The sequence below is a fragment of the Pelmatolapia mariae genome, linkage group LG6, assembly GCF_036321145.2.
Source record: "Pelmatolapia mariae isolate MD_Pm_ZW linkage group LG6, Pm_UMD_F_2, whole genome shotgun sequence".
NCBI lineage: Eukaryota > Metazoa > Chordata > Actinopteri > Cichliformes > Cichlidae > Pelmatolapia > Pelmatolapia mariae.
The window spans coordinates 8531517-8556651 of NC_086232.1; the positions used below are offsets into that span (position 1 = coordinate 8531517).

A 25135-nucleotide genomic window follows, 5' to 3' on the forward strand; every position below is an offset into this window, starting at 1 on the left:
CAACTTGCAATACTTGCAAAGTAGATATTTCATTTAAGGGAGGAAACACTACGAATATGCAAAAGCATTTGCTCACAAAACACGCGATGACCTTAAATGAATGTCGTGTTTTTAATTCCGCTCTGGACTCAACCCAGCAGCAGCGGTAACGTTTGCACGTCCTCTCACGTTAATGCGGCAGGTAAATAATCAACTAACAGTGCATATTATGTTAGCGCGATCTGCCTTATTACAAAACCTGCCATTACTGTGCGCTGCATTTAGGTGACCATGATGAGAGAGACAGAGTCTGGCTGGCTCTCGCTGGCAGTTGTCGCTGCAGTCTACCGGTAGCGTCTCCTTTCAGGCCAGGATAGACGAATGTCACCGAGCAGTGACTAAGTTTGTGGTCAAAGGCTTGCACCCATTTGCCACAGCAGATGCCACCGATTTTCGGTAAGTGAATGTGTTTAATTGTAGGCAGGGACATTACTGGATATTCTTGTGTAATTGCTACAGAATAATTTATGTTATACTTTGTTATTGCTACAGAAGAATATTTATTTTATTGTTTTACATTTACAATTTTTTTTCCCGGGGACCCTGTGACACCCCATTGAAGACCCATAGGCTGTGGATCTCTTAAGATCTTACTGTTGGGTTTGTAAGGCCATGCTACTCCTAAATTTCTATCTTGTTCAAAGAGAAGATATAAAACAAAGTTCTAAGCTAATCGACCTTAGTGTTCTCCTTTTTTAAAAAGAATCGATAAGAGAATTGATAAAGAATCGAATCGTTAAACGGAATCGAAAATGGAATCGGAATCGTGAAAATCTTATCAATATCCATCCCTACACTAGATGCCGTTCATGATTGAAACCTCCCATTTACTAGCACACTGGCTTTTACCTCCCAAGGTAGGGTTTGTGTCCCCTCCAGGTCTTGAACTGGGGATCTTTCACATGTGGAACGTTTTAAAATTATTTTTTAAAAAGCCACATAAATACAATGTATTAAATGTACATACATCAGTATTTTAAATGGTATTTCAGATATTCCCAAAATTAAGAATAGAGAGATTTTCAAAAATCTTCTCCAGCCCATGTACACCTTAAAATCAAACTCTGACCACACACCAGCCTGAGAGGAATTTCCTTCTTTGTTTTTATGTGAAACCTCGATCTGTTGATGACTGACTTTTTAAAGCTGATTCTCCAGTAGCAGCTCTCTTTTTCCCACCTAAAAGCTACTGCACAATTTGAATTCTTTCTGTGCCAGTAATGACATATATAACACACACTCCAGATCCCATTAAAACATTAAACAAATAACATATGTTTGTGTTATGGCAGGCTTGTAGTTTACAGTTATTTAAGAAAAGTTAAATTTGTATCTTTTGAACTAAGTCCTGTTTTATCTCATTTCAAAATATCAAGGAAATGAAACATCTGTGCTGAAATGTATTTCATCATTGTTTGACCCTTATAATAACTTAAACCCTAACACCTTAAGAACTACAAGAACATAAATACAGCTGGTAAAATAAGTGACACATTAAAATAAGTATTTAATGTGTCACCGTTTTCCAAGTAAATATATTTCTAAAGGCGCTATTGATATGAAATTGTCGCCACATGTCAGTAACATCCCAACACACCAACTGACATGTATTTAATGCCTCAAACAAAATTCTTTGTTGGTGATGAGAGCTTCAAGACGCCTCCTGCATGGACACGCTAGTCACATGCGGGAGGTGTGATTTCTTCAAATCCTGAGGTCTCTGTGGGCTCCTTCTCTGAACTCTGAACTCTTTCAGTAGATTTCTCAGCTGGATTCAGGTCAGGTGATTGGCTAAGAAACCAGCTGAGAGTTTCCTTGGCTGTGTTTGGGATGATTGCCCTGCTGAAACATCCACCCTCGTTTCATCATCATAATCCTGGTGGAGGGCTGCAGATTTTTATCAACAGTGTTATAGTACATGTTTCTGTAACATATTGGCCTAGTGTTACCTGTATAATTCATCTCCTTGTTTGTTGTGTGAAGTTGGCACTGGTTTTGGTGTGATTTTATGTGTCACATTTGCTCTGAGCCAATGGCTGTGATGGGGTTGGATTAATTGAAGGCCCACACTACAAACACTGCTGTGATATTTTGTCTCTGAGGTATGTCATATGGCCAGAACTAAGATGACTTGATTTAAATATGTTGATGGTGGATAGTTTGCTGCTCTGTGAATTGTATAATGAAGATGGGGTGATATTGTGTGTCTCTGTGCAGGCCAGGACCTACTATATGCCACAGCCTAAAGGCAGAGTTGGGTTGCTGAGGTTGGAGTGATTACCAGCCTTCTACTTACAGGATGGGTCTTGAAGGACAACTACTAATCCCTGTTAAGTGTAAAGCGCATGTAAAGTGCAACTGACTTGTGCCATCGCAGGCTCGTGCCTTCAACTGTGTGTTTTATACCTTTAGCAAGTGGGACGCTGGACTGTGTATCTCTTCATTTTTTTGATCATTGTACTAATAAATTATGTCAGAATTGTATTAGTTGTCATCTTTTGCCCACAGCTGAGACAGCTGGTCAGACCTAGAATATGTCTGTGTTAGATTTCCATTCATCCTTCCTGAAATTACATGAAGTGTGCCAGTGCCGTATGCTGAAAAACAGCCCACACCATGATGTTCCCAATTCCAAACTTCCTTGTTGGTATGGTGCTTTTGGTGCTTTCTTTTTCCTCTGAAAATATGCAGTGCCCTTTGACCTCGTAACATTGTGTGTATTATGGTGTCAAAGGTCAGTTTTAGTCAGACTATAGTCTCCCAGTATGTCACAGGCTTGTCTAAATGTTGTTCAGCAAACTTTGAATTCAACATGCTTTTTCTTCAGAAATTGAGTGTTGCATGGTGAGCGTTCATACAGGCCACGGTGGTTGACTGATTTTCTTTTTTTCTGTAGGTCTCTGTAAGTCCTCCTTGGCTTTTAGACAACTCTTCTGAATTCTTTTCACTCCTCTGTCTGAAATCTTGCAGGGAGGATCTGGTCCTGGCCGGTTTGTTGTGAAGTGGTGTTCTTCCCACTTCCACATTATGGCCCCAGCAGTGCTCACTGCATTCTTCAGTAGTTTAGAAATTCTTCTGTGACCAATGCCATCAGTATGTTTTCCAACAATAAGGTTGTGACAGGCTCATATTGTTTTAACCCATCATGAGATGTTTCTTGTGTGACACCTTGGTAACGAGACACCTTTTTATAGACCATCAGTCAGAACTGAACCAGCTGATATTAATTTGCAATAAGTGGCATGATTAGTTCCTAATTACTGTCAGATTTCAGCTGGTGCTTTTTAGTACCTCCACTTTTTGTTCAGTATTTTTCCCCTGTGTCATTTCTCATTATAACGCATAACATCGTTTGATTTCTTTACATGTGTAGATGTCAATTGCACCTTTAGAGATACATTTAGTTAAATTGGTGACACATTCAACACTTATTTTATCTGCTGTATTTGAGACATATAAATGGAGTTACCCTGGGACTCTTCAATAGCAACACTGAGCTCAAAGTGCTGGCAGGGCATTTTCTCATCCACCTCATGCAGCTGGTTATAATGGGTCACAACCTTGGGTCAAATTTCAGGAAGAGAAATCGATCAGTCAAAAAAGGTTATACAGCCAAATGTAGGTACTGTCCTACTATTTAATTTAATTATCTCTAATGAGTTTTATTAATAATCATTCAGTGCATTTATACCTCAAGTATTCCCTGTCCGTTTCCTTGAGCTCTGACTTCCAAATCAAGGTTAGCAGGCAACTGTGCAACAAAAGCACCGCAGAAGAAGAGAAATATTGAATAATGATGTTATTACACTCAGTGATGTTCTTAAATCCCAAAGCATCACAGTTCAAAGTTATGAAACTCAGCCCCAAGCCCGGATTCTTTTTATATTTCTTTTAATGTCTCTCACCTTGGATGAGCGAGCGCCATAGGCTGTCTTTGGGTTAAAATGGTAGCGGACGTCTCTGCGTCCAGTGATCCTGATGTCTACGTCCAGACTGAGGTCATCAGGAGGAGGTCTCTTGATCATATACTCTGACAGTGCCTGAAGAACCACCATGGTGGACTGCAAGAGTAGAGAACGAAAAAACATAACTCACAGCCTTCTGACAATTAAATCGGGCATGAAATATAATATCAACAAGTGAAATATCCTTTAACTGACCTGAGTAGAGCCAAAGCCGCCTCCTCTTCTTCGCTGGCTGTTCAGCCATTTAAAGGGTGCTGCTGCTTCCTCCATGTGACCCAACTTAATAAGAGCCAGCAGGGCATAGCCGGTCGCCTCCAATGTGAATAAATCGTTTTCCCTGTCAGGCCAGTGGCTGCCACCTGCAGGAGCGACAGAATAAGAGGGATGTTTTACACTTATCCTCATTGGCTTTTTGATACTGTTTGAATGATAGGTGATAAAGCAGGACTTTAAGCAACTTTTAGGTGCTTAAGGTACATTTACTCTGGTAACTCAAATGAAAACAAGAAAACAAAACAAATCTAATTAAAAAACAGAACTATAATCATTTTGATTGAGGATACCTCGGGCTGCAGCTTCGAGTAACTGTTGATGAACATTGTGAGGTGCCCCCGCAAGAGCCAGAGCATAAGAGGTGATGGCCACGGTGTACGGTCTCCTCCCATTTCTAGTCAGTGCATTGGTCAAGTACTGTGTCGTCTTACCCATGGCATTCTATACCACATGAGTGGGTAGATGATGGATTAGTATAATTACAATTGCAACAAATGTTAAAGAGACATTGCTGCTTGTAACTTACCTCCATCTCCAAACCAGGAATGACGCAGGTGATCCCTGCCTGCTTGGCCTCAGCTAGTGCGATGTGGACAAAGGCGGTAAGTGTTATCTCTGGGTCATCACCACGGAGACCACCCTAGAGGTGATGAGAGGGAGAAGGGCTTTAATCTCAGTTATCAAAGACTTTAGGCAGAAAGCACCTAAAGTAAATTTCCTGGTTCCTTTTTAGCACTTTTCTTTCCTACTGAGCACTCAAGGAGCTTAGACATCATCTTCTTTGTGGACCTGGAGCATCAACCGTGTCTCTTAGGGGATCATTTAGGGAGCGCTGTGGGAGGATGGATATCTAACCTGTTGTTATGTGCCATTGGGTCATGAGCTCTGGGTCATGACTGAAAGAAAGAACGTCTGGGCTGTCTGCTTAGACGACTGCCCACAAGACAGACGGACGGCTGGACGGATCAATAGACTGATGTTTATTTTCCAAGTTACAGTTTGACTGAATTGTTTACATTTGATAAATTTAGCTGTAATAGCTATCATAATGAAACAGCTTATTTTGTTATTAAACATTTATTGCAATTAAAGTTTTCATTTATTCTGTTGCACTCCATAAATTCTACATTTCCGTGGCTGCACTGAATAAATTTCTCCTTTTTCACATCTGATTTTCAGTCGTGTGTTCAGGGTGAGAGGTTATGCTCGTGAAGACGTGTAGTTATAATAATTAGTTTTGATAATTTACAAGAGAAACAATACAAGGACCAGGAAATGAAAACCTTTCTGTCTTTGAGTGGAAACCACATAGATTACCAACATCACAGTGTGAGTGTGTGGCTGTATACATGCATGTGGGTCTCACCGTCATGGTAGTGCTGTAAACTGGGTTGTTCTCTACATATCTTCCTTTATTTTCTCTGAGTTTGTTCGTCACCAGGTAGACCAGAGGGTCGCACACTTGTTGCTTCTCAATGCCGATGATGGAGTGAGCCATGGAGAACACCTTTACCACATATGCTGTGATCCTGTCAATCACAGTCTATGTCATATATACTATTTATCTAACAGAATACATTTATTTATTTATGAATCCCAAACTGAGTTTCCTCACTCACTCACTTCTGTACAGTTTAGCACAGTAAAACTTAAATAAACATGTATTGTTTTTGTTAGTAGAAAACCGCAAAGACTAATAAAAATTATATTTTAGTGTTGTCATTAAAACTGGAATACTTAAAAGCTCTAAGAATGTAAGGATTAGTCAGTACCAGGTACTCGCTCCTTCCCTGCTGTAGGGCGGGTAAGAGCCGTCACGCCTTCTGTATGCCAGCTGATTGTCATAGCCTGAAAACACAAAAGAATTTCCTGTTTTAACCACAAAGACATAGACAATAACTACGTGTTCAGCCTTTTTTGCTTAGTCATAACTGGTTTTAGATTTTTTTTTTTTTGCAAACCTCAGCTTTTATTGTACAATTAAGCCGTAGAAAATAATAAAAACAGTAAATCCCCTTTCCTTCTTTTTTGTTCTTCGCTTTTGTCTCACCTCTCTTGATGTACTTGAGAGCCTCTGCCCTGCGCTCCACGCCTACACTCTCCCAGTTGTCAGTTCGGTCTAAGTAGAGGGTGGCAATGAGGGGCAGAGTAATGGAGGCTAGGTTCTGCTCAACACAGCCACCAGGCATCCTGATCAGAGATCCCAGAGAGTCCTCGTTGATGGAGTTCTCAATACTGTCTGCTAACACGCTGCCTAGTAGGGAAAAAGAAGTTTCATGAACAAGCCTCCTTCTTGGTTTCATTTTTGATCCTCCTCGCCACTCTGATAGTTACTGACCTCTGACATTGATCAATGACTCAGGTTGCGAGTTTGGCACTACTGACTCCAGTTCAATCTTTCCAACACGGACTGTCTGCGTTCCTGTTTTGGATGCAAACATATTGACACCGAATTAAAAATGAAGTGACTCAAAGGGAGCAGATATAAATGTGAAACCTCATAACTTTGGTAAACTTTAGACCCAGTTCCATAAAATCTAAATAAAAACAGAATGCAAAGATTTGCAAATGTCACATTTTATTCATAATAGAAAATATCAAATGTGAAAATGCACCATTTTAAGAAAATTGTTATTTCATTTTGAATTTGATGGCTGCAACACAACACAGGACAGGGCTATATTCATCGCTATGTAGCATCCCCTCTTCTTTTAACTACAGTCTTTAAAAGTCTGGAAACTGAGGAGACCAGTTGCTGAAATTTTGGGAGAGGAAAGTTTTCCCGATCTACATCCGAAATACCAGTCTGCAATCAGAATCAGAATCGTGTTTATTGGCCAAGTATATGTGCAGACAAATACAAGGAATTTGGTTCCGGTATATGGTGGCTCTCAAGCACAGCAATGTAAATCGCAACCACACACACACACACACACACACACACACGTGTTTATATATACATTTCACATGCATACACATACATACACAAAGCTGTGTAAACCAACTATAAATAACTAATCTAAACTTATATACATAAAATACAGAAATGAAATGAGGTGGAATGAATACTACAGAATGTACATAAGGTGCAGTTGCAGTCTGGCAGTGGGAGCAGTGTGACAGGTCAACTGTTTAGAAGGGAGATGGCGAGGGGAAAGAAACTGTTCCTGTGTTGGGTGGTCCTGGTCTGCAGGCTTCTGTACCGTCTGCCAGAGGGCAGCAGATCAAAAAGTCTGTGTCCAGGGTGTGAGGGGTCTGTGATGATTTTCCCTGCCCGTTTCCTGGTTCTTGAGAGGTACAGATCCTGGATGGAGGGCAGGGGGGCGCCGATGATCCTTTCTGCCGCCCGTACAGTCCGCTGCAGTCTGCTCCTGTCCTGTTTAGTGGCTGCACCATACCAGACTGTGATGGAGGAGCACAGGACAGACTCAATGACTGCAGTGTAGAACTGGATCAGCAGCTCCTGTGGAAGACTGTACTTCCCCAGTTGTCTCAGGAAGTACATCCTCTGCTGGGTCTTTTTGAGGATGGAGTTGATGTTGGTCTCCCACTTCAGGTCCTGGGAGATGGTGATACCCAGGAACTAGAAGATCTTCACAGTCGACACAGGGCTGCCTGATATGGTAAGGGGGGGCAGAGTTGAGGGATGTCTCCCGAAGTCCACTGTCATCTCTACAGTTTTAAGAGTGTTCAGCTCCAGATTGTGCTGACTGCACCAGAGTACCAGCCGCTCAACTTCCTGCTGGTATGCAGACTCATCACCATCCTGAATGAGGCCAATGACAGTGGTGTCGTCTGCAAACTTTAGGAGTTTAACAGCCGAGTTCTTGGAGGTGCAGTCATTAGTGTAGAGGGAGAACAGTAGTGGTGAGAGGACACATCCTTGAGGGGCACCAATACTGAGGGACCGAGTTTCAGAGGTGATCTCCCCCAGCCTCACTTGTTGCTTTCTGTCTGTCAGGAAGCTGGTGATCCACTGACAGGTAGCTGGTGACTGGGAGAGTTTGGAAGAGAGAAGTTCAGGCACGATGGTGTTAAAAGCCGAACTAAAGTCCACATACAGGATCCTGGCATAAGTTCCCGGGCAGTCGAGGTGTTGCAGGATGTAATGCAGCCCCATATTCACTGCATCATCCACCAACCTGTTTGCCCGGTAGGCAAACTGCAGGGGGTCCAGCTGGTGGCCTGTAGTGTCCTTCAAATGGGCTAACACCAGTCGTTCGAAGGATTCACAAAAAATGATGTATGATGTCACAGTGTCCGTGAGCTCATCCAGGTGGAATGCTGGGATGCACCCGGCCTGACCAACAACCCCAATGCCAAACGATGGCACCTCCCAGACCCTAGCTGTTCCACGGTCCTGGGTGTTGGATTTTTTGTTTCATGTGTTATAAACTGGTTAAAAGTAGGTGTGGGTTTAAAGAATAGATTTTCCTGATTCAAACTGATTTTAGTTTGGATAATGCAATATTATTTGGATATTATCTGGATATAATATCTGGATTCATTAAATCCAGAATCGATTTTTAAATATAAATATATTCTGCCAGAAATTGCTCCCAAAACTATTTCAACAACCACCAAACAGCTAGTGTCAGCTTTGTTTTTATACATAGGCTAGATATCAAAACATGGATATGTCCTGATAAATGATCAGAATTATAACATTTCTGACTGTCTGAGTCAATTTGAATCGGGACCTTGTGAATCAGAATCAAAGCAGTTATAGAAATCGATACCCGATAAGTCTCTTTTAAATGAGCTTTGGCACAGAGAAGATGAGGCAGGAACTAGTATGTGTGGATAGCTAAATTCAAGGTTCAAGGTTCAAGTTTCTTTATTTGTCACATGCATAGTTATACAAGTATAACAAACAGTGTTATACTTATAATGTATTCACAGACAGTGAGTTCGGGGACTTCCATGACAGAATCATGCCAGTTTTTATTGCAGTGCTGTCTGAGAGTCTAAGGATCAAGGGCAACCAATTTTTCAACCTTGCCTCTTGCACACAGATATTTCTCAAGATTCTTTTTTTAGATGATGTTATATATGATAACTGATGATAAATAAATAAGGAATATTCGTGCAAAATTGTTCTGCAATTTTTAGACTCAGTTTGTGAACTCAGTGAGCCTTTGCCCATCTTTACTTCTCAGAAACCCCGCCCTTCTAATCTGTTCTTAGAACTATTCATGTTACTGAGCTGCTACCAATAAACCCAGTTAGTCTCCAGCTGGTCCTCTAGCTGTTTTATTTAGTACCACTCACTTTTCCCACTTTTTTTGAACTGTGCTTCTGCCATTAAATTCAAAATGAGCAAATTTTCCATGAAGTACTAAAGTGTGTCATTTTAAACATTCGATGTTCTTAATTATAACTCTATTATGAATATGCATTTATGAGATTTTCAAGTCATTACATTCTGTTATTATTTACATTTTACATATTTGTCGCAACTTTTGGGGAACTGGGGTCATAAAATAGGGAATGACACATTATCATACCTCACTGCTTACTCATCTACTTACCCCCCTCAGCAGATGGGTTCAACACCACACTCCAAACTTCAGTCTTCTGCACTCCATCGAGCTGTTTGTATCAGGAAAAAAGGTTTTGATTCAAGAAGATATGTGTTACTTATTAATTATCTTCTAAGCACACAGAAAATGCCAGTTTCATCACGCAGTCACTTACCACTACCCGTAAAAGCTTCTGGATACGGTCTCCTCCCGTCATGTCTCTCCCTAGCACCATCACCTCCAAGGGATGTTTTCCCACCACCAGTGGTACAATGGTGTAGGGCACAGCTATCGAAGAGCCAGCTGGCACTGTCACTTCCTGTGTGTGTCTGTCTTTGAAAGCAATGCTGCATATGCCTTCAGTCTTCATGAGCACCACCCTGACCTGAGCAGAAAGCAATCAGCCGTTACAGAAGAAGAAGCTGGTAATTTATGAGAAAGAGTAAAGGTAAGTCAATAATCTTACATGTAGCTCCTCAGAGCCGTAGTTATATACCACAGCTTTTATTTCAACCTGTTCGTGTCTCGCCACTGAATACGGCAGCTTCAGCTCCACAAAGAAACGTTTCCACGCTCTGAAGTTGTAGGGCTCCGCAACACAGAAACCTGCAGATTCACAAGATGGTGAAAAAAGTCTGTGAGGGATTAGGATTCTGACAATTTCTCTATCATTCAGGTTGATGATAGAAACCAGGAAAGTTTGGAAAATTGTAATCTTTCAGCACTGTTTGCCACTGTTGGTTTTCACCTTGAGGTGATGGAGGTAGAGCACATTCACTCTGTTGCCAAGTGTGAAAGTATATTATCTTCTTTTGCTCTGAGAAATTGGTGGTTGACAGAATGTGAAAAACTTTGTCCTTAAGTTTTAGTTAAACATAGAAAAGCAAAACTTATTTTTTTAAATGGTTAATTTAAGAATTGGGTTCATTTTTGATTGTTGCCAGGACACGATATTTCTTATCAATATAAGATATTCCTACAATCATGCTTTAATCTTACATAGTAGTGTAAAACTTGCTCCTCCTGATTAAACTACTGTAACTCCTTATACACTTGATTGAGCCAATAAAATACACACTGTCTGGAACAACCTCATAGAGGAAATCTGATCACAGTATCTTCCAAAACACTCTTAAGTTAACATTTGTATACATTTCTCACTGAATCTTCTTTTATGTTGTTTTTTTATAATATTTTATCATCTCTCCTCTCCAGATCTCTCCTGTCTCTTTCACTATGTCTGTCTCACCTTGTAAAGTATTATGTCAATGTGTTTTGAAATACGCTATATAAATATTGTGTATTATTACCACTATTACCAAAAAAAAGTGTTGTAACAGTATATCCATGTTCATAATCAAACATAATGATCATTTTTAGATAAGCATCTTTTTTGGGATTACATAAAATAACCGTTTTTTATCTGGAATTTTAAAAGTGTTTCCCATTAAAGCCAGACTGCATCAATTTCCAAAAACTGAGTCCCTAACCAGTTAAGCACTTTGATTCCCAGTTCGCTGTCATCTCACCTGTGTGGGGTGATGCACTGATAGCCAGAAGCCCCCATTCTGTGATGCTATCAGGTAAGGGGTCCCCCATTGTCAGCGAGGCCAGCCTGATGATAAGATCCATGTTATTTTTTTTTTATCTTCCAATAGATCCAAGCTCAAAACTACAAGTAGACAATTGCTATACTATATTATACTATGTAGACATTTTGCATACTCAACAGAAAATGTGTACAGTATAGATGTCTAAATATATATTTAAAGTAAGATTAAAAACAAATACACCTTTTACAGTTAATACACACATTTAATTTTACGTAAAGTTTTTCTTTTTTGTTTGTTTGTTTTTTGCTGTTAACAAACAACAAATCAGTATTTAATCATTAACTGGTAATCCATCCCATTAGTTTGAGTCTGATCTATCATGAAGTCTTTATTTCAGAAGAATAACATTTGGTAATGATTAACTAATGAATAATGGAGTACACTGAATTTTACTTTCCACTAATGTCATTAGACTTAAATTTATTTATGAACTTACTTATATAATAAATAAAGCATTGACTGATAAATTAACATTAATTAAATATTACTAATCACCTGTGTATATTAGTTATCATTGTTAGCTGAAACATAACTAGCCACTAACAATTCATTAACTACCAGTTTACTGTAGTACGATTTATGATTATGGTATAATAATGTGCAGTTAAAAAATGACATTTCTCACTCTCTTTTATCTCTATTAAACTGCAGTGAAGGTTTCTGAAGTTTCAGCAAACAATCTGTAAAACATTAACTTGGTTCTAGACACTAGCAGATGGTTTTCACAGAGCAAGCACGACACAGATACAGCGCAGGAATTTGTGCTACTACATTGTGAGTGTACGCACACACACCGAGGGTCACGATGGCGAAACACAGAATGATGCTGTGTTCATGTTTTCTGCACTTAGAACTGTTTGTTCTGCTGTTATCACTGACCAAACAGCACGATCCTGCTCGCTTAAAAAAATGTTTTTTTCTTTTATCAGACAGACAGATTGAGAGAAATCAGTGAGCAATGATCCACCTAATTAGTCCATTAATCTGTGGATGTTGACAAAAGAACAGCATTTAAAGCAAAGTCTTGTAAACATTTCAAATACTGCGAACATTTAAGTGCTGCGGCAACATGTGTTTAAAAGTCTGTTAGTTCAGTTCGATTTGATTTACTCTATCGCACCAAAACACAACAGTATTCCCCTCAAGGACCTTTATATTGTGAGGTACAATAAAAGTCTTTAAAGGTCAATGGATATGAAATACTGTGTTCCTGCTAACCCACTGTCTATTTTTATCAGTGACGATGAATCATGATATTTTATAAACCGAGTCACACACTGCTAGTAGAGTGTACACCGCAGTCAAATGAACCCACTGAACTTGAGTTCAGTTTTTTCCCACTGGAGCCCACATGATCTTAAAGCATCTGTAACTAATATTTTCAGTTTACCTGTTTCCTCCACCACGCTTTCACACTGTGGTAAATTTGGTGTAATATAATTTACATGCACGGTGGCAAGGTGGTTAGCACTGTTGCCGCACAACAAGAAGTTCAATTCCACCATCAGGCCGGGGCCTTTCTGTGTGCATGTTATCCCCGTGTTTGCGTGGGTTCTCCCCGGGTACTCCGGCTTCCTCCCACAGTCCAAAAATATGCAGTTAGTGGGGATAGGTTAATTGGTCAATCTAAATTGCCCATAGGCGTGAATCTGTGAGTGAATGTGAGTGCGAATGGTTGTCTGTGTCTCTATGTGTTAGACTGGCGACCTGTCCAGGGTGTACCCCGCCTCTCGCCCTATGACAGCTGGGATAGGCTCCAGCACCCCCCGCGACCCTGGAAAGGTTAAGCGGAAGCGAATGCTTTAATATCCGGATGGATGATTTACATGCAAGTGGGAACATTCACAAAGGCTACACCAAGGGTGGATATTTGAATTATTGTGATACGCTAACTTTGGATTTGCCTAGAGTTGGTACTGATCCGTGTTTGTCTCTGTGCATGATTTTTAAGATTTCATTCAGGTGGTTTAGCACTAAAGAAAAGGCTGTTACCAGTGTCCACGATGAAGGGCTGAGAAGCAAGTGTCAGAGAGAAAGGCAGTATATGACGATGCTTTAAATATCGGACTAGTGGAAAGTTAAAAGTATTAATGAACAGAGATGGGCGGTAACACATTACAAGTAACACGTTACTTTTTTCAAAATACGAGTAAAGTAAGGGATTACTATTGCAAAAAAGTAATTAGATTACTATTACTTTCCGGTAAGCACGCTGCGTTATGATTGCTAAAATGTCATTGTGTTTGTGAGTATGTCTCATGACAATGATATGAGTACGTGCAACAGACGTGTGTAGATCAACATGCAGCGTTTAAAGCTTGGAGGTACTGACATTACTTTTAGTTTGATTCCGTAAAAAGTGGCAAAAACATTAGCGTCTGCTGTACACTATTTTCAAGTAACTTGACCAACATTGTTTATGACTCAAGTACTCAACAGTGGTTTAATTGCATGTCCCGCTTTGCAGCTGAAACAACCAAGTTACTGACTAACCAATCAGACTTGTCTTCATTAGATGTAACCTCTGGTCTAATCATTTACTCACCCGTCTCTACTGTCTCTATCTGCCTGATTGGGCAGGTTAACATCCATCCACATCCAAGACTCATAGAACTTGGAACGCAGATATACGTCAGCCTCATCTGTATACTCTTCTTCCTCTTCGCCTTCTTCGATGATCTCTTTTGCAATTGAACTAAGCACATTTGTCTCAAGGTACACTTCACGCCCAATTGGTCCAGGCTGGCCGGGAAATGAACGCAATACTTCAATTTCAGGTGGTCCAGGTCGTCCAGGTGGTCCAGGTCGTCCAGGTAGTCCAGGTAGTCCAGGTGAAGGATATCGCCAGTCTGTAATATTTGAATATATTCAAACAGTTATGCACATAGTGTTTTAGACAATACCCAGCAGATTGTTAATCAAACAATCAAGATGTGATTAAAGTGTAAGCGTTTAGCTTTTACTGGTGTTGACTTCATCCATAGTTATTATTGGAGAAATTAGTGAAATGTTTTTTGTTTCTTTTTTTTAACATAATAAATAAAATGTTTCTGTAGAACATGAGGTTTTCTTAAACTCTAAAGATCTATTGGCGATCTCAGTAGATGGAGCAGGGGATGCCTTCTGCCCTGATCAGAGATTTTCAGTGCCGTGAGTAAAAGAGGGCAAAATGCCACAACTGGCGCTCCACAGGAAAACAGTAAATGTCAAGCAGATTGTTTTCCTAAGAAGCAGCTCCCAGTAAGCTAGCAGAGGTCAATGTCCTTAAACTGAGAGGACCCAAAGTTTTACATTTGTGCCAAATCTAGAAATGTGGCTCTTTAAATCATAATATGAACTATTTTATTGTTGTGCTGCTAAATTTTAAATTAAATGTAAAAAGCTTTGACATATCAAGCTAAAATCAAAGATATGAATGCCAAATTGATGAGAATGAAGTATAGAAATTACGAAAGTTCTCTCGCGAGAGATGTATTCTCCGATGTGGCATAATAAATTCAGCAGCAGTGGTGGTGGGAACAGGTGTTGTAGTGGGCGACGGTGTCGTAGGAATCTCTGTGTTAAACGGCTGGTCCTTCAATGTGGCGCAGCAATAGCGGAACGCCCGGATGCACTCCCATCCCTCAGTGATGTAGAGGGAGCGTCGTGTGCAAGAGTACGGCATCGGGATCTCCCGAAGGCCATCTTTACAGCAACGATACTGCAGCTTCTCCTTGTAGTGACTCTCTGGAGGCAGAGGGATGGAAGAGAGGTAAGCAGCAGGGTCAGCACCAGTTATATGATACTCTGTATTTCTGTGTTAATGAAATGCCAAATTCTAAATGTCTAAAAGTGCGTATAATAAAATTGTTGATAATGTTGCCCCGCATCTGCTGTTTAACCATAACATTTAATGAAATTCACCTTCTCTTAACTTAATTATTTATTTGATGCCATAAGTTTCACACTAATGTTAAAAGGTGGAAAAGCAGAGAAAGCAGAGCTAAACTGCAGGCACATTTTATACGAGCTAATCTCAGCTGACTAAAAAAACAGACAGCACTCACCCAGCTGTGCTTTACGTCGCAACAGTTCAGCAGAGCGCCGCCTTCTGGCATTGCCTGGACACTGCATGGCTGGGGCAAGAAGAGTAGAATAACACTATTAATCTTTGTATACATAATCAGGGTTTAAGGTGGGATTTGTGAAGTGTTGGGACCCTTACATCTGGCATGGTGGTGTAACACGGGGAGAAGAATAAGACATGCAACTGCACTGAGGTTTACTGCTTTGTATGGGTTTAAGTGAATTCATCAAGACATATAAGGGGACAGATTGGCTTAAATATAAACGGATGCCTGCTACACTTAATGTAACAAACTGAAACTACTTGCCAGTTATACCCTAATTTCAAAACAGCTGTGACATTGTTTAAAATAAACATAAAAATGCAATGATTTGCATTTTTCATTGTGAATAAAATATGAGTTTATGTGACTTCCAAATCATTGCATGTCCAAGTTTTTATGGAACCCGATTTGTATAAATCTTAGTTTTAAGTCAGTTTTAGTATACTAACTTTTAGCTAAACCCATGCCTAATAGACAGCACTGTACTATACAGTGTAAGGCCCGACTGATGAGCAGATTGTAGAAGAAATGGCCTTAGTAGATGTAGAAAGGTCTGATTTGCGTCAGAAACATGGTCTTCAGCTGCTATAAAGGTAAAGAGAGACTAAAAAGTTTAAACTTTCCACAGGTGCTCCATGCTCATAGATACCTTGCCTATTTGGGGTTTGAAAGCCACTGCTGGAGGAATAAAGCAGTCCTGCATCTTGAAATACCCCCTTGGCATCTCGGCCTCCCCCTCGGGTGCAACCAATATCACTGTGCTCGACCACGTCCCAAATCTGAGCAAAGGGTTCCATTAACAAGAGGTGAAATGACTTCTGCATTGCATTTGTCTTTTTCAGTCTATTATCAATATTATAAAACACAAATTTTCCAAATTCAAAAAGGCACACCTTCTTTTGCGTGAGTCTGTCCCTGCTGAGAAGATATACAGCGTTGTCCACAGCCACCAGGCTGACCTTTGCCCCCGGGTCACCTCTTATCTTAAAGCGAAACATCTTCCCAGGAAGGTAGTCTCTGGGTATGCCGTCCTCTGGCCCCACTGTGAGCTATAGCAGAGAAAAACAAACACAAACAGAACCATAAACAAAAGACTAAAGAAAAGAAAAAAAAATCTTTCGTTTGTTGGTTTTCTTTTTATCAGAAACATTTAAGAATGCAATAAAATCATAATTTAAGACTAAGTTTAATAATGGTTAATGAACGCACCCGGAGTAACTGGGGGTTCAGTATCATGCCCAAGGACACTCTGACACGCAGACTGAAGGTGGCAGGGTTTAACCACCAACCCTCCAGCTGGTAAACACTGTACCTTCTGAGTGAGTGAGAGAGCTGAGGACTCACCCCTCCAAGACAGGAATCCACCACATCTATCCAGATGGAGTCGGACACCACCTCCTCTCCTCCCATCCAGGGAATAGTGTAGTACGCCACAACACGAAACGACGGCATCATGTCTGGTGTTACCATCAGCCCGATGTTGGTGACCAGCTGACCAGTTATATCCATGCGCCCAGCTTGTATGATTTTTCCTTTACTGAGAATCTGAGAATCACGCACACACACACACACACACACACACATATATATTTAGTGTATCGAGGAAGTATTCACAGTGCTTCACTTTTCACTTTTATTTTGTCATGTTATTTTAAAGTGGATTACATTTATTTTTCACCTTAAACTTCCAAACACAACACTCTATTATTAAAAAATGAAAAAAAAATATTTTTAAATATAACGTATACAAAGGTAATTCCAGCCTTTGCCATGCCATTTAGAATTGAGCTCAAGTGCATCCTGATTACACTCATCATCCGACAGATTGTCCTGTTGTTAATTTCTTAGATTTTTGCATATTTATCACACTTTTGTATTGGCCTCTATCAGTTTGAATAGGGTTACAAAACCATTTCTAAGGCATTACGACTCCAGTGAACCACAGTGAGAGCCATTATCCGTAAATGGATAAAACTTGAAACAGTAAAGAACCTTCCCAGGAGTGGTTGGCCTCAACAACTCAGCATCAACGGCTCACCTGTGAGGTTACAAACAAAGCTAGAACAACATATAAAGAACTGCGGGTCTCACTTACTTCAGTTACATTCAGTGTTGATTCATCAATAAGAAACACACTGAGCGATAATGGCATCCATGGGACAGTTCAAATGAGAAAACTACTGCTGACCAAAAAGAACACAAAGGTTCATCTCACATTTGGATTCACAAGACAAAATGTGAGTACTGTTGCATCTGGTATAAAGCTAGCACAGCATCAAACAGTCATGGTGGTAGTGTGATGGTCTGGGCCTGCTTTGCTGCTTCAGGACCTGGATGACTTGATGGAGCCATGAATTATACAAGACTTTCCTGAAGGAAAATGTCTGACCATCAGTTTATTTCCTGAAGCTCATTAGCACTTGGGTTATGCAAAAGGACTATAATATGAAACAGATGAAGTCCACCCCCAAAGACTCAAAAAAAAGAGGTTTTGCAATGGCTTCATCAAAGTCCGACCTCGCCATTCATGCTTGAAAGCGGAAGAAGACAGCTGTAGTGATATATTTTTTCTTGATAGATAGATAGCTAGCTAGCTAGCTAGATAGATAGATATTTGTATTTGTTTTATCTTTGAATGTGTGTTTTATTTTTTATTTTTGTGGACAGCTGATTGTCCCACATTCTTTTTTATGTTCACCTTTATTAGAACATGTCAGCTCACCAGGTAGGTGATATGTTTGATGAATCCTCTGAACGACTCATCTGCAGGACTGACTGTGAGCTCCACGGACAGTCTTTCTCCTAAAGACACTGTGGTAGTTCCTGTGGAGACATGCAGGTAGTTCTTTTCATGGTCATGGGTGGTGTAGGGCTGAACAGTGACCTGTTGCTTTGCCTGCTGCTCTGGTCTCAAGCCATCCTCTGCTGTTTCAGCCTGCAAAACGGGAACAAACCAGAAAAAAGGCTTGTGCCAGTGTTTCTTTTCTATCTTTTCTTATTAAAAAACCACAAGTAGAAAAGAAAAAAGTATTAAACTAAGACCAATAACAGTAGCTAGAAATGTAACTAACTAATTAGCCTTCGTGACTTTAAATAAAAATTTAGATCACACACAGGTAGAATCAATGAGGTAGAACAGTCATACTAACAATGATGGTTTGTGGTTGATTATTCTTGGGCATGTTGATGGTAGCTCTGGTGGTTCCAGAGGACACGACTAATGGGGTGTCCAGCAAGTTCAGCTTAACCAGGACGTTACGAGCCAAGGAACCATCATGGTGGCTCACCTGAATCTGGAAAAGATTGCTCTATCTTTTTAGATGCTCACTACAATATTTATTTGAACTTCAATAATTAATTCAAACAGAATGAAAATGCAGAGAATGACCCTTACTGTGAAGTCAAAAGGCAGGCCTGGCTTGAAGTACTTTGGTATGTTTTGGAAGAATAAGACGTAGGGAGATTCCACAATTTTAATGCCAGACTTCTCGGCCTCAACCAGATCACTTCCTGTAATGATCATCAAACAATCCAAAAAATATATATATCAATAACCACTGACGTAATTAATGTTGTGAACAGAGAATCTAGCCCTGCATCAGACTAGTGACATGTCCAGGGTGTACCCCGCCTCTCACTCTATGATAGCTGGTTTTAACCCCCCTACGCCCCTGATAAGTATTAGTGAAAGAGAATGGATAGATGCATGGTGGAACACAGAATCAAAAGGTTCTTGGAGAAAAGAATTCTGTGCAGTGTGGAGATGCAATAAAAGTGAACCATTTCATGTCCATTTTCAATTATTGTTGCTTGAGCGGTTAGTTAGTACTGCAGCAGATAAACAGGATTTTGCTTTTCAGCATTTTAGCTGTTTTTCCCCAGCAGCAGCAACATGACCTACATTTCCAAATAATATGATACTAAAGAGAGTCAAAGGTTTTGATTACTTTGGCTTATCCAGAATGTTAAAGGGCATGTTGATACAATTCAGAGCTTAAGTTGCATCAGTTTGGAGTTTCACAGTAGACATTATTGATCCTGGCAAGCAGTGGTTAATTACAACACACCGGAGAGTTTGATCTTACTAGGCTATCAGAAAAGGAGCTAGGCAAAATTGACAAGCTGATCATCAACTGATGTGAGTAGATGAAGCAGTTACAAAGCCAACTTAACAACATGTCCAAAATTCTGAGTTAGTTGCATTAGAAAGCACACGAAATTAATCTGCTTAGTTACAGCACATTTTATCGTTGTGTTAGATTTGCAGCATTTTAAATGTGTTTACTTTTTAATTTATTTATTTATTGTTTTATTTATTTGTGGTTCAAAATGTTGACTTTCTTTAGTTTGTCTGAAATTCTGGCTCACACTTCATGCTTACCTGTCTTGGTGACCACAGAGGCCTTGACATACACAGAGTTCCCGATCAAAGATCGAATGTTGGGGTAAGCACTTTTGATCTCCTCCATGCTCAGTGTAACAGTTCCACCATCGAGCTGCAGGAAGAGAAACAGTCATGACAACACATTCAGCAGCTATAAAGGCCATTTAGCCTACCCAGCATTTAAATTATTAATATAAACTCTTGGCTCAAGCACCTCTTTACAGCCACTATGCTTTATGAAGACTTTTGGCAAGGATGCTTCATCAGCAAGCTATTGTCTGTACACAGAGTACGCAAACTTCAGACATCAAAGAAATATTTGAAATTTAGTTGAAGCAGAGACTTTGGTGGTTTCTTTGTTGGGGGGGGGGGTAGCACTCACACCTTATGTTTGAGTCCCATGGCTCTCATCAACTTCATTATTAAAACTACTTGCAACTATTTTGCATATAGATAAAAATGACTTAAGCATTGCGGTCTATGGAATAAGCCGGTATGGTCTGAGTCACCCAGCCCTAGTGACCAGTATGTGACCCCACTGAGTTGTCTGCAAATACTTCCCATTTGCTTTCTGAGTTGTAGTAAAACTTGTAAAAGTGCAACACAAACCAAAGACAGAGAATGCTATCTTCAGAGCAGAAGTTGTGTCTTCCAGTTAGCATTACTCTGTTCAGAGTTTCACTACTGCTAGGTGAGTAGGTTTTTGCAGGTGAGCCAGTGTCTCTCACATGACCTGCCAGCAACCAAAGCAGTCACGCAGAGATTTTTCAAATAGCAGGCCCAGGGGTCACTGGCTGGTCTCCAGGCCCATGTTTCTGGGGCTTTAACAACTGATTTCACAGTGAATGCCACCAACCACTCACACTCACACCTGATTAAAGCATAGATATGTTATCCTTGCAACAGGTGGTTGCCAGATATGATGCTGCAGGCCTGTGTGACTAAGGCCTAAGTGTTATTAACAGAAGTAGCTGCTCTCAGGCCCTCCAAGGTTTGGAGGCCTATCTCCCCCCACCACTTCCCCTGCCGGTGGCAGACGCCCTCAGACATCGATGCGTTGGTGGTTCTTTGTGTCCGGGGGTGGGCGTCCGGGTACACACCGGCTCACTCCTTGGTGGCTGCTTATCGGGGCCTGGAACCTGGGGCTCGCTCGGGCCACTTCGGGGGTGGGGTGCCCTCGGCCTCTCGGCCTGGGGCTCGGTCACTCAGGCACAGCTGGCTGCCGGCGGAGCTCACGGGCACGTCACTGCAACCCCCCCTGGCTTCTGCTCCGCGGCTGCTGAGTGATCCCTCATCTGGGACTCTCCTCAGCTCTTTCTGGGACAGTGGCGCGGCTGCCCCTCTGTTGGTCTTCCTTGGTCTCTTGTGTTCTGGGGGCCTCTGGATGTCTGGAGTTTTGATCTCCTCCATACCTGCTTCATGCCCTGGAGGATGGGACTGTGGCCCCCCACACCCTCTAGCAGATCATTACATTAAGGAACCTTTTAAATACAAGCGCGCTCATGCTCACAGGTGTACACACAGGTGATCACACACACAAACTACACCCTTTTTGGCTCCTACCTCAAAGCACACTGTGCGCTGTCGATCTTACGTGCTGCACAATAATGTTTAATATTAAGTATTTAGTGTTATATTCCCATATATCATTGTGATGTTGTTTATTCTATTACTCTCGTTTTCTTCTGCTTGTTTTCTTTTTTCTTTCTCAACAGGTGATCCAGGTGATCGATATATGTATTTTTTGTCTGTTTATTTTGTTGGTTTTTGTTTTTTGCCCTTTATCCCCGTCCCTCTTCTCCACTGTTTTTTTTTTGTTTTGTTTTGTTTTGTTTTTTCCCCCCTCTTTCTTTCTCCCTTTTCTTTTCCCCTGTCCCGTATCTAGCAAGTAAAAAAAATAAAATAAAATAAAATAAAATAAACAATAAAAGGTAAATCAAATGGACCATTACGGCAAGGCTGGGATGGTCCATTTGGTAAAGTAAATCCGTTGGGCATCTTTCTTCGCCTTTAGACAATAATTCTGATGGCAAAAGAACCAAACGGGACAGGTTTAAAAGAAAAAGAAAAAAACAGAAGTAGCTGCTAACAGTGTCTCTTTATAAAAAGGGGGGAAAGGCTGCACTTTTTTTTTTTACTGTCCCAGTATGGTTGTTTAACACCAGAGCTAAACAAAAATAATAGATAAGTAAAAGGAAGCAAATAAGAAAATTAATTTTGACATAGATCTGAAAAACAGAGGCCAAAATCTACAGCCATAGTAATGTAAAACCTTTAGGGTAAACTTACATCTGACACCTGCTTCACTGAAGGTAATCTTATCATTTCTTTATTGATCTTGACTCCAAACACAACATAAGCTGTCCCCTGGACTGGCTCTCCATACAGGTACCTGAAACACAGTCCCCAAAACAGTTATCCATCAGTCAATGGTGTGTTTACAATAACTATCTAACAGTTCCCAAGCCAAATGAAGCCAACACAGAAAATGCAGTTGCTCTAATGACCTCTTGGACAGACAGTAAAAAACATGGACGCAACGTCTGGGTCAGAAAAACTAAGGCATTGCAGATGAGCCTTAAATATGTATTTTGAAGCCCCAACGTGCTGCTTCAGAGAAAATACAAAGTCCAGAAAATGATGACCATGAATCTTCTTGTGGCTAAGAATGTCATTACATTTGTATTTTTAAATTCTTGACTATTTTAGAGTCTGTTTACAGGGTAGGACATAATTTCTAAGGAAGAGTTTAGAAGAGTTTATACTAAACTCAGCCCAAGATTAAATAAAATAACCTAAAATTAATTGTGATGGAAATAACATTTCATCATCATCATCATTTATTTATTTATATAGCACTTTAAAAACACACCTGGTAGACCAAAGTGCTGTACAATACAAATATAAATATAATAACAGATAAACGCTTGGTCTCCTCTAAGTTTCAGTCGTGACTTTGGGACCGAAAGCAACAACTGCTCAGCTGACCGAAGGGAACGAATGGGGACATGGGGCTTCAACAAGTCAGACAAATAAACAGGTTTCAATAGCATTGAAAGGCTAGGATTTAGTTAGAGACTAAATATGGCCAAAGGATGTTGAAAAAAGTCACAAGTAAGAGAGTTTGTTGGTGTATTTAAGTGTAATAAACAAACCTGGCTGAGATTTCTACTACCAGTTCACTGTCATCCAAGCTAAGGAAGGTCTTCTTGGGTGTTAAGGTAACATTGAAGGCAGGAAGCACTAAAAAAAGAAACATTACAGTGAATGTGACATTCAGAAAACACAGGGAAAGATATTGTTAATTTGATTAGCATAATAACTCCACCTACCATATTTCTTCACCTGAAACTGAGAGGTGAAAGTGTTCTCCTCCCAGTGGTCAAACCTTGCTGTAACAATCCATGTTCCTTCACTGGGAGACATAAATGTCGCTCAACACCCAATGCACTATTCATTCCAACAATGTAAAGGTCAAATAAAATGTCTTTGTTTTTGTTCTTCTCTTTCCTAACTGAGATTCTAACATTCTGTCATGCCATGTTGTTTGTCTTGCTGACTCGCTGCACATATTAAGCAGCATACCCAGTCAGCATTTGTAAGATACTCTAAAATCTAAACTGGTGCAGGTGGTGGCCTAAAGTAAACATGTGCATGAGATAAAATCATACTGGAATGATGACTTCCTAAAAATTTGATAAGACGACTTAGAAGCCAAGAATCTATCAAATATCTGTGTTAAACTTTCACACAGCTTGTAATATAACGAAATAGCTACCAAATGGGTCGATACTTACTTGACATATTCAGAGAGTGGAAATGTTTCCGAAAAGATCCCATCAACAGCCCTGGTCCTGGAGACCTGTTTAACCACCACACCATCTGGATTCTATAACACAGAAACTACGTCAGCATTTGAGCTGATACATTCAGTACATGAAAGGGATGTCACCAAAATACTGCCAGAATCCAGTTTCTACAAAAGCTACAAAGTTATGTACAGGACAATCCCTCTTGTACTGTCACATGGATGGTTTTATGTCTTAATAACATCTTTTGGCACAACCATTTTATATTTCAGCATTCATAACAGGATTTTATATTTGCAATCAATGGTTTGTTCACCTCAATATCTATTGCGATGGAGTTGTTGAAGGCCCTAAAGGTTGGAGAAGACACAAAGGCTCGAAGTCGAACTGGAGACAAGAGGAAAAGAAAGTGGACATTTCTTTTAAATCAGTCAAACAAAATTACTATTTATGATCTTTGCTACTGGAAACATTTCAGCAACCACTATCACTATCATCTCAAAATAGTCCTTAACAAATATGCTTTTTGAGATACAACCTGAAAACTATTTCTTCTAGTCATTTCATAGTTGTTTTAATTATTCGCATCTTTATTTTGAAGTTTTCTTTGAAGTTTTAATCAGTATCTTCTGTTCTCACCGGTATCTCCTGGGTTGTAGATGGGTTTGTCTGTCTGGATAAAGATGTACCCAGAGTGAAAGGTTACCATCAATATCCTCTTCTCAACGTGGAAACCTCCAAAGGTCACTTTCAGAGTCACAAATTTCTTCTTCTTTTCTTCGCGATTCAGTAAATCAGAGGAAAGCTGCGATGAGATGTGATTGTGATATAGAAGACAGTTAATCTCAAAAGCTGCTCTCAGTCAGTGAATTTTATCAGTTTTTTATTTCTAATTTCTTTAATTCACTTTAGCATTTATTTCAGTTTGAAACAGTTTGGATTACATTCTGTCAACCAGAATGTCAAAGATAATTTTGCTCAGGATCCATCACAGTTCACAGGTTATTACAATGTGTGAAGTACAGAAAGACAGTTATGTTGGCACTGGTTGCCTGTACTGCACAAGGTACTGACAACCTAAATTAACTGAGAAGTCAAGGAAGTTCACAAACATTCATATCCAAGACAAGCTGTACAAATTAATCTCGTTCCACTAAAATCTGACTTTTGGGGGGACAAATTCTTGGGAATTTTAGGAGGGGTGACGTCTTACCATCGCATTAGCTCACTGGTCCTTTGGCTGGATGAGCTAACAATAAATAAATATGAGCGAAGGCGGCTGCATGCAAACAATGAGAATGACTTCTTTTTATTTTAAGAAGTCATGTTACAAACATTCAACATCTAAGACTTTGCACTGCTCCTTTTGTAACTGTTTGAGGCTATTTAGTGAACATCATATCACAAATAGTTCGCACATT

At 40.2% G+C, this 25135-nt stretch overlaps 1 protein-coding gene across 1 annotated transcript in view; it reads right to left on the reverse strand.

Moving 5' to 3' along the window:
- LOC134628434 (complement C3-like) overlaps positions 1-25135 on the reverse strand; it is a 30708-nt gene that overhangs the window by 3484 nt on the left and 2089 nt on the right. Inside the window, exons 6-35 of the mRNA XM_063475109.1 lie at positions 24354-24519; positions 24031-24101; positions 23703-23794; positions 23238-23320; positions 23061-23148; positions 22195-22297; positions 19903-20017; positions 18916-19031; positions 18671-18814; positions 18244-18456; positions 16866-17066; positions 16415-16570; positions 16171-16300; positions 15459-15527; positions 14863-15138; positions 13958-14261; positions 11329-11414; positions 10266-10405; positions 9975-10184; positions 9809-9869; positions 6616-6699; positions 6328-6531; positions 6050-6125; positions 5644-5806; positions 4804-4917; positions 4568-4718; positions 4200-4363; positions 3945-4100; positions 3731-3790; positions 3509-3599 (exon numbers count right to left, since the gene is read on the reverse strand). Coding sequence (XP_063331179.1) covers positions 3509-3599; positions 3731-3790; positions 3945-4100; positions 4200-4363; positions 4568-4718; positions 4804-4917; positions 5644-5806; positions 6050-6125; positions 6328-6531; positions 6616-6699; positions 9809-9869; positions 9975-10184; positions 10266-10405; positions 11329-11414; positions 13958-14261; positions 14863-15138; positions 15459-15527; positions 16171-16300; positions 16415-16570; positions 16866-17066; positions 18244-18456; positions 18671-18814; positions 18916-19031; positions 19903-20017; positions 22195-22297; positions 23061-23148; positions 23238-23320; positions 23703-23794; positions 24031-24101; positions 24354-24519 — 4087 coding nt within the window. The remainder of the gene's footprint in view (positions 1-3508; positions 3600-3730; positions 3791-3944; positions 4101-4199; positions 4364-4567; positions 4719-4803; positions 4918-5643; positions 5807-6049; positions 6126-6327; positions 6532-6615; positions 6700-9808; positions 9870-9974; positions 10185-10265; positions 10406-11328; positions 11415-13957; positions 14262-14862; positions 15139-15458; positions 15528-16170; positions 16301-16414; positions 16571-16865; positions 17067-18243; positions 18457-18670; positions 18815-18915; positions 19032-19902; positions 20018-22194; positions 22298-23060; positions 23149-23237; positions 23321-23702; positions 23795-24030; positions 24102-24353; positions 24520-25135) is intronic.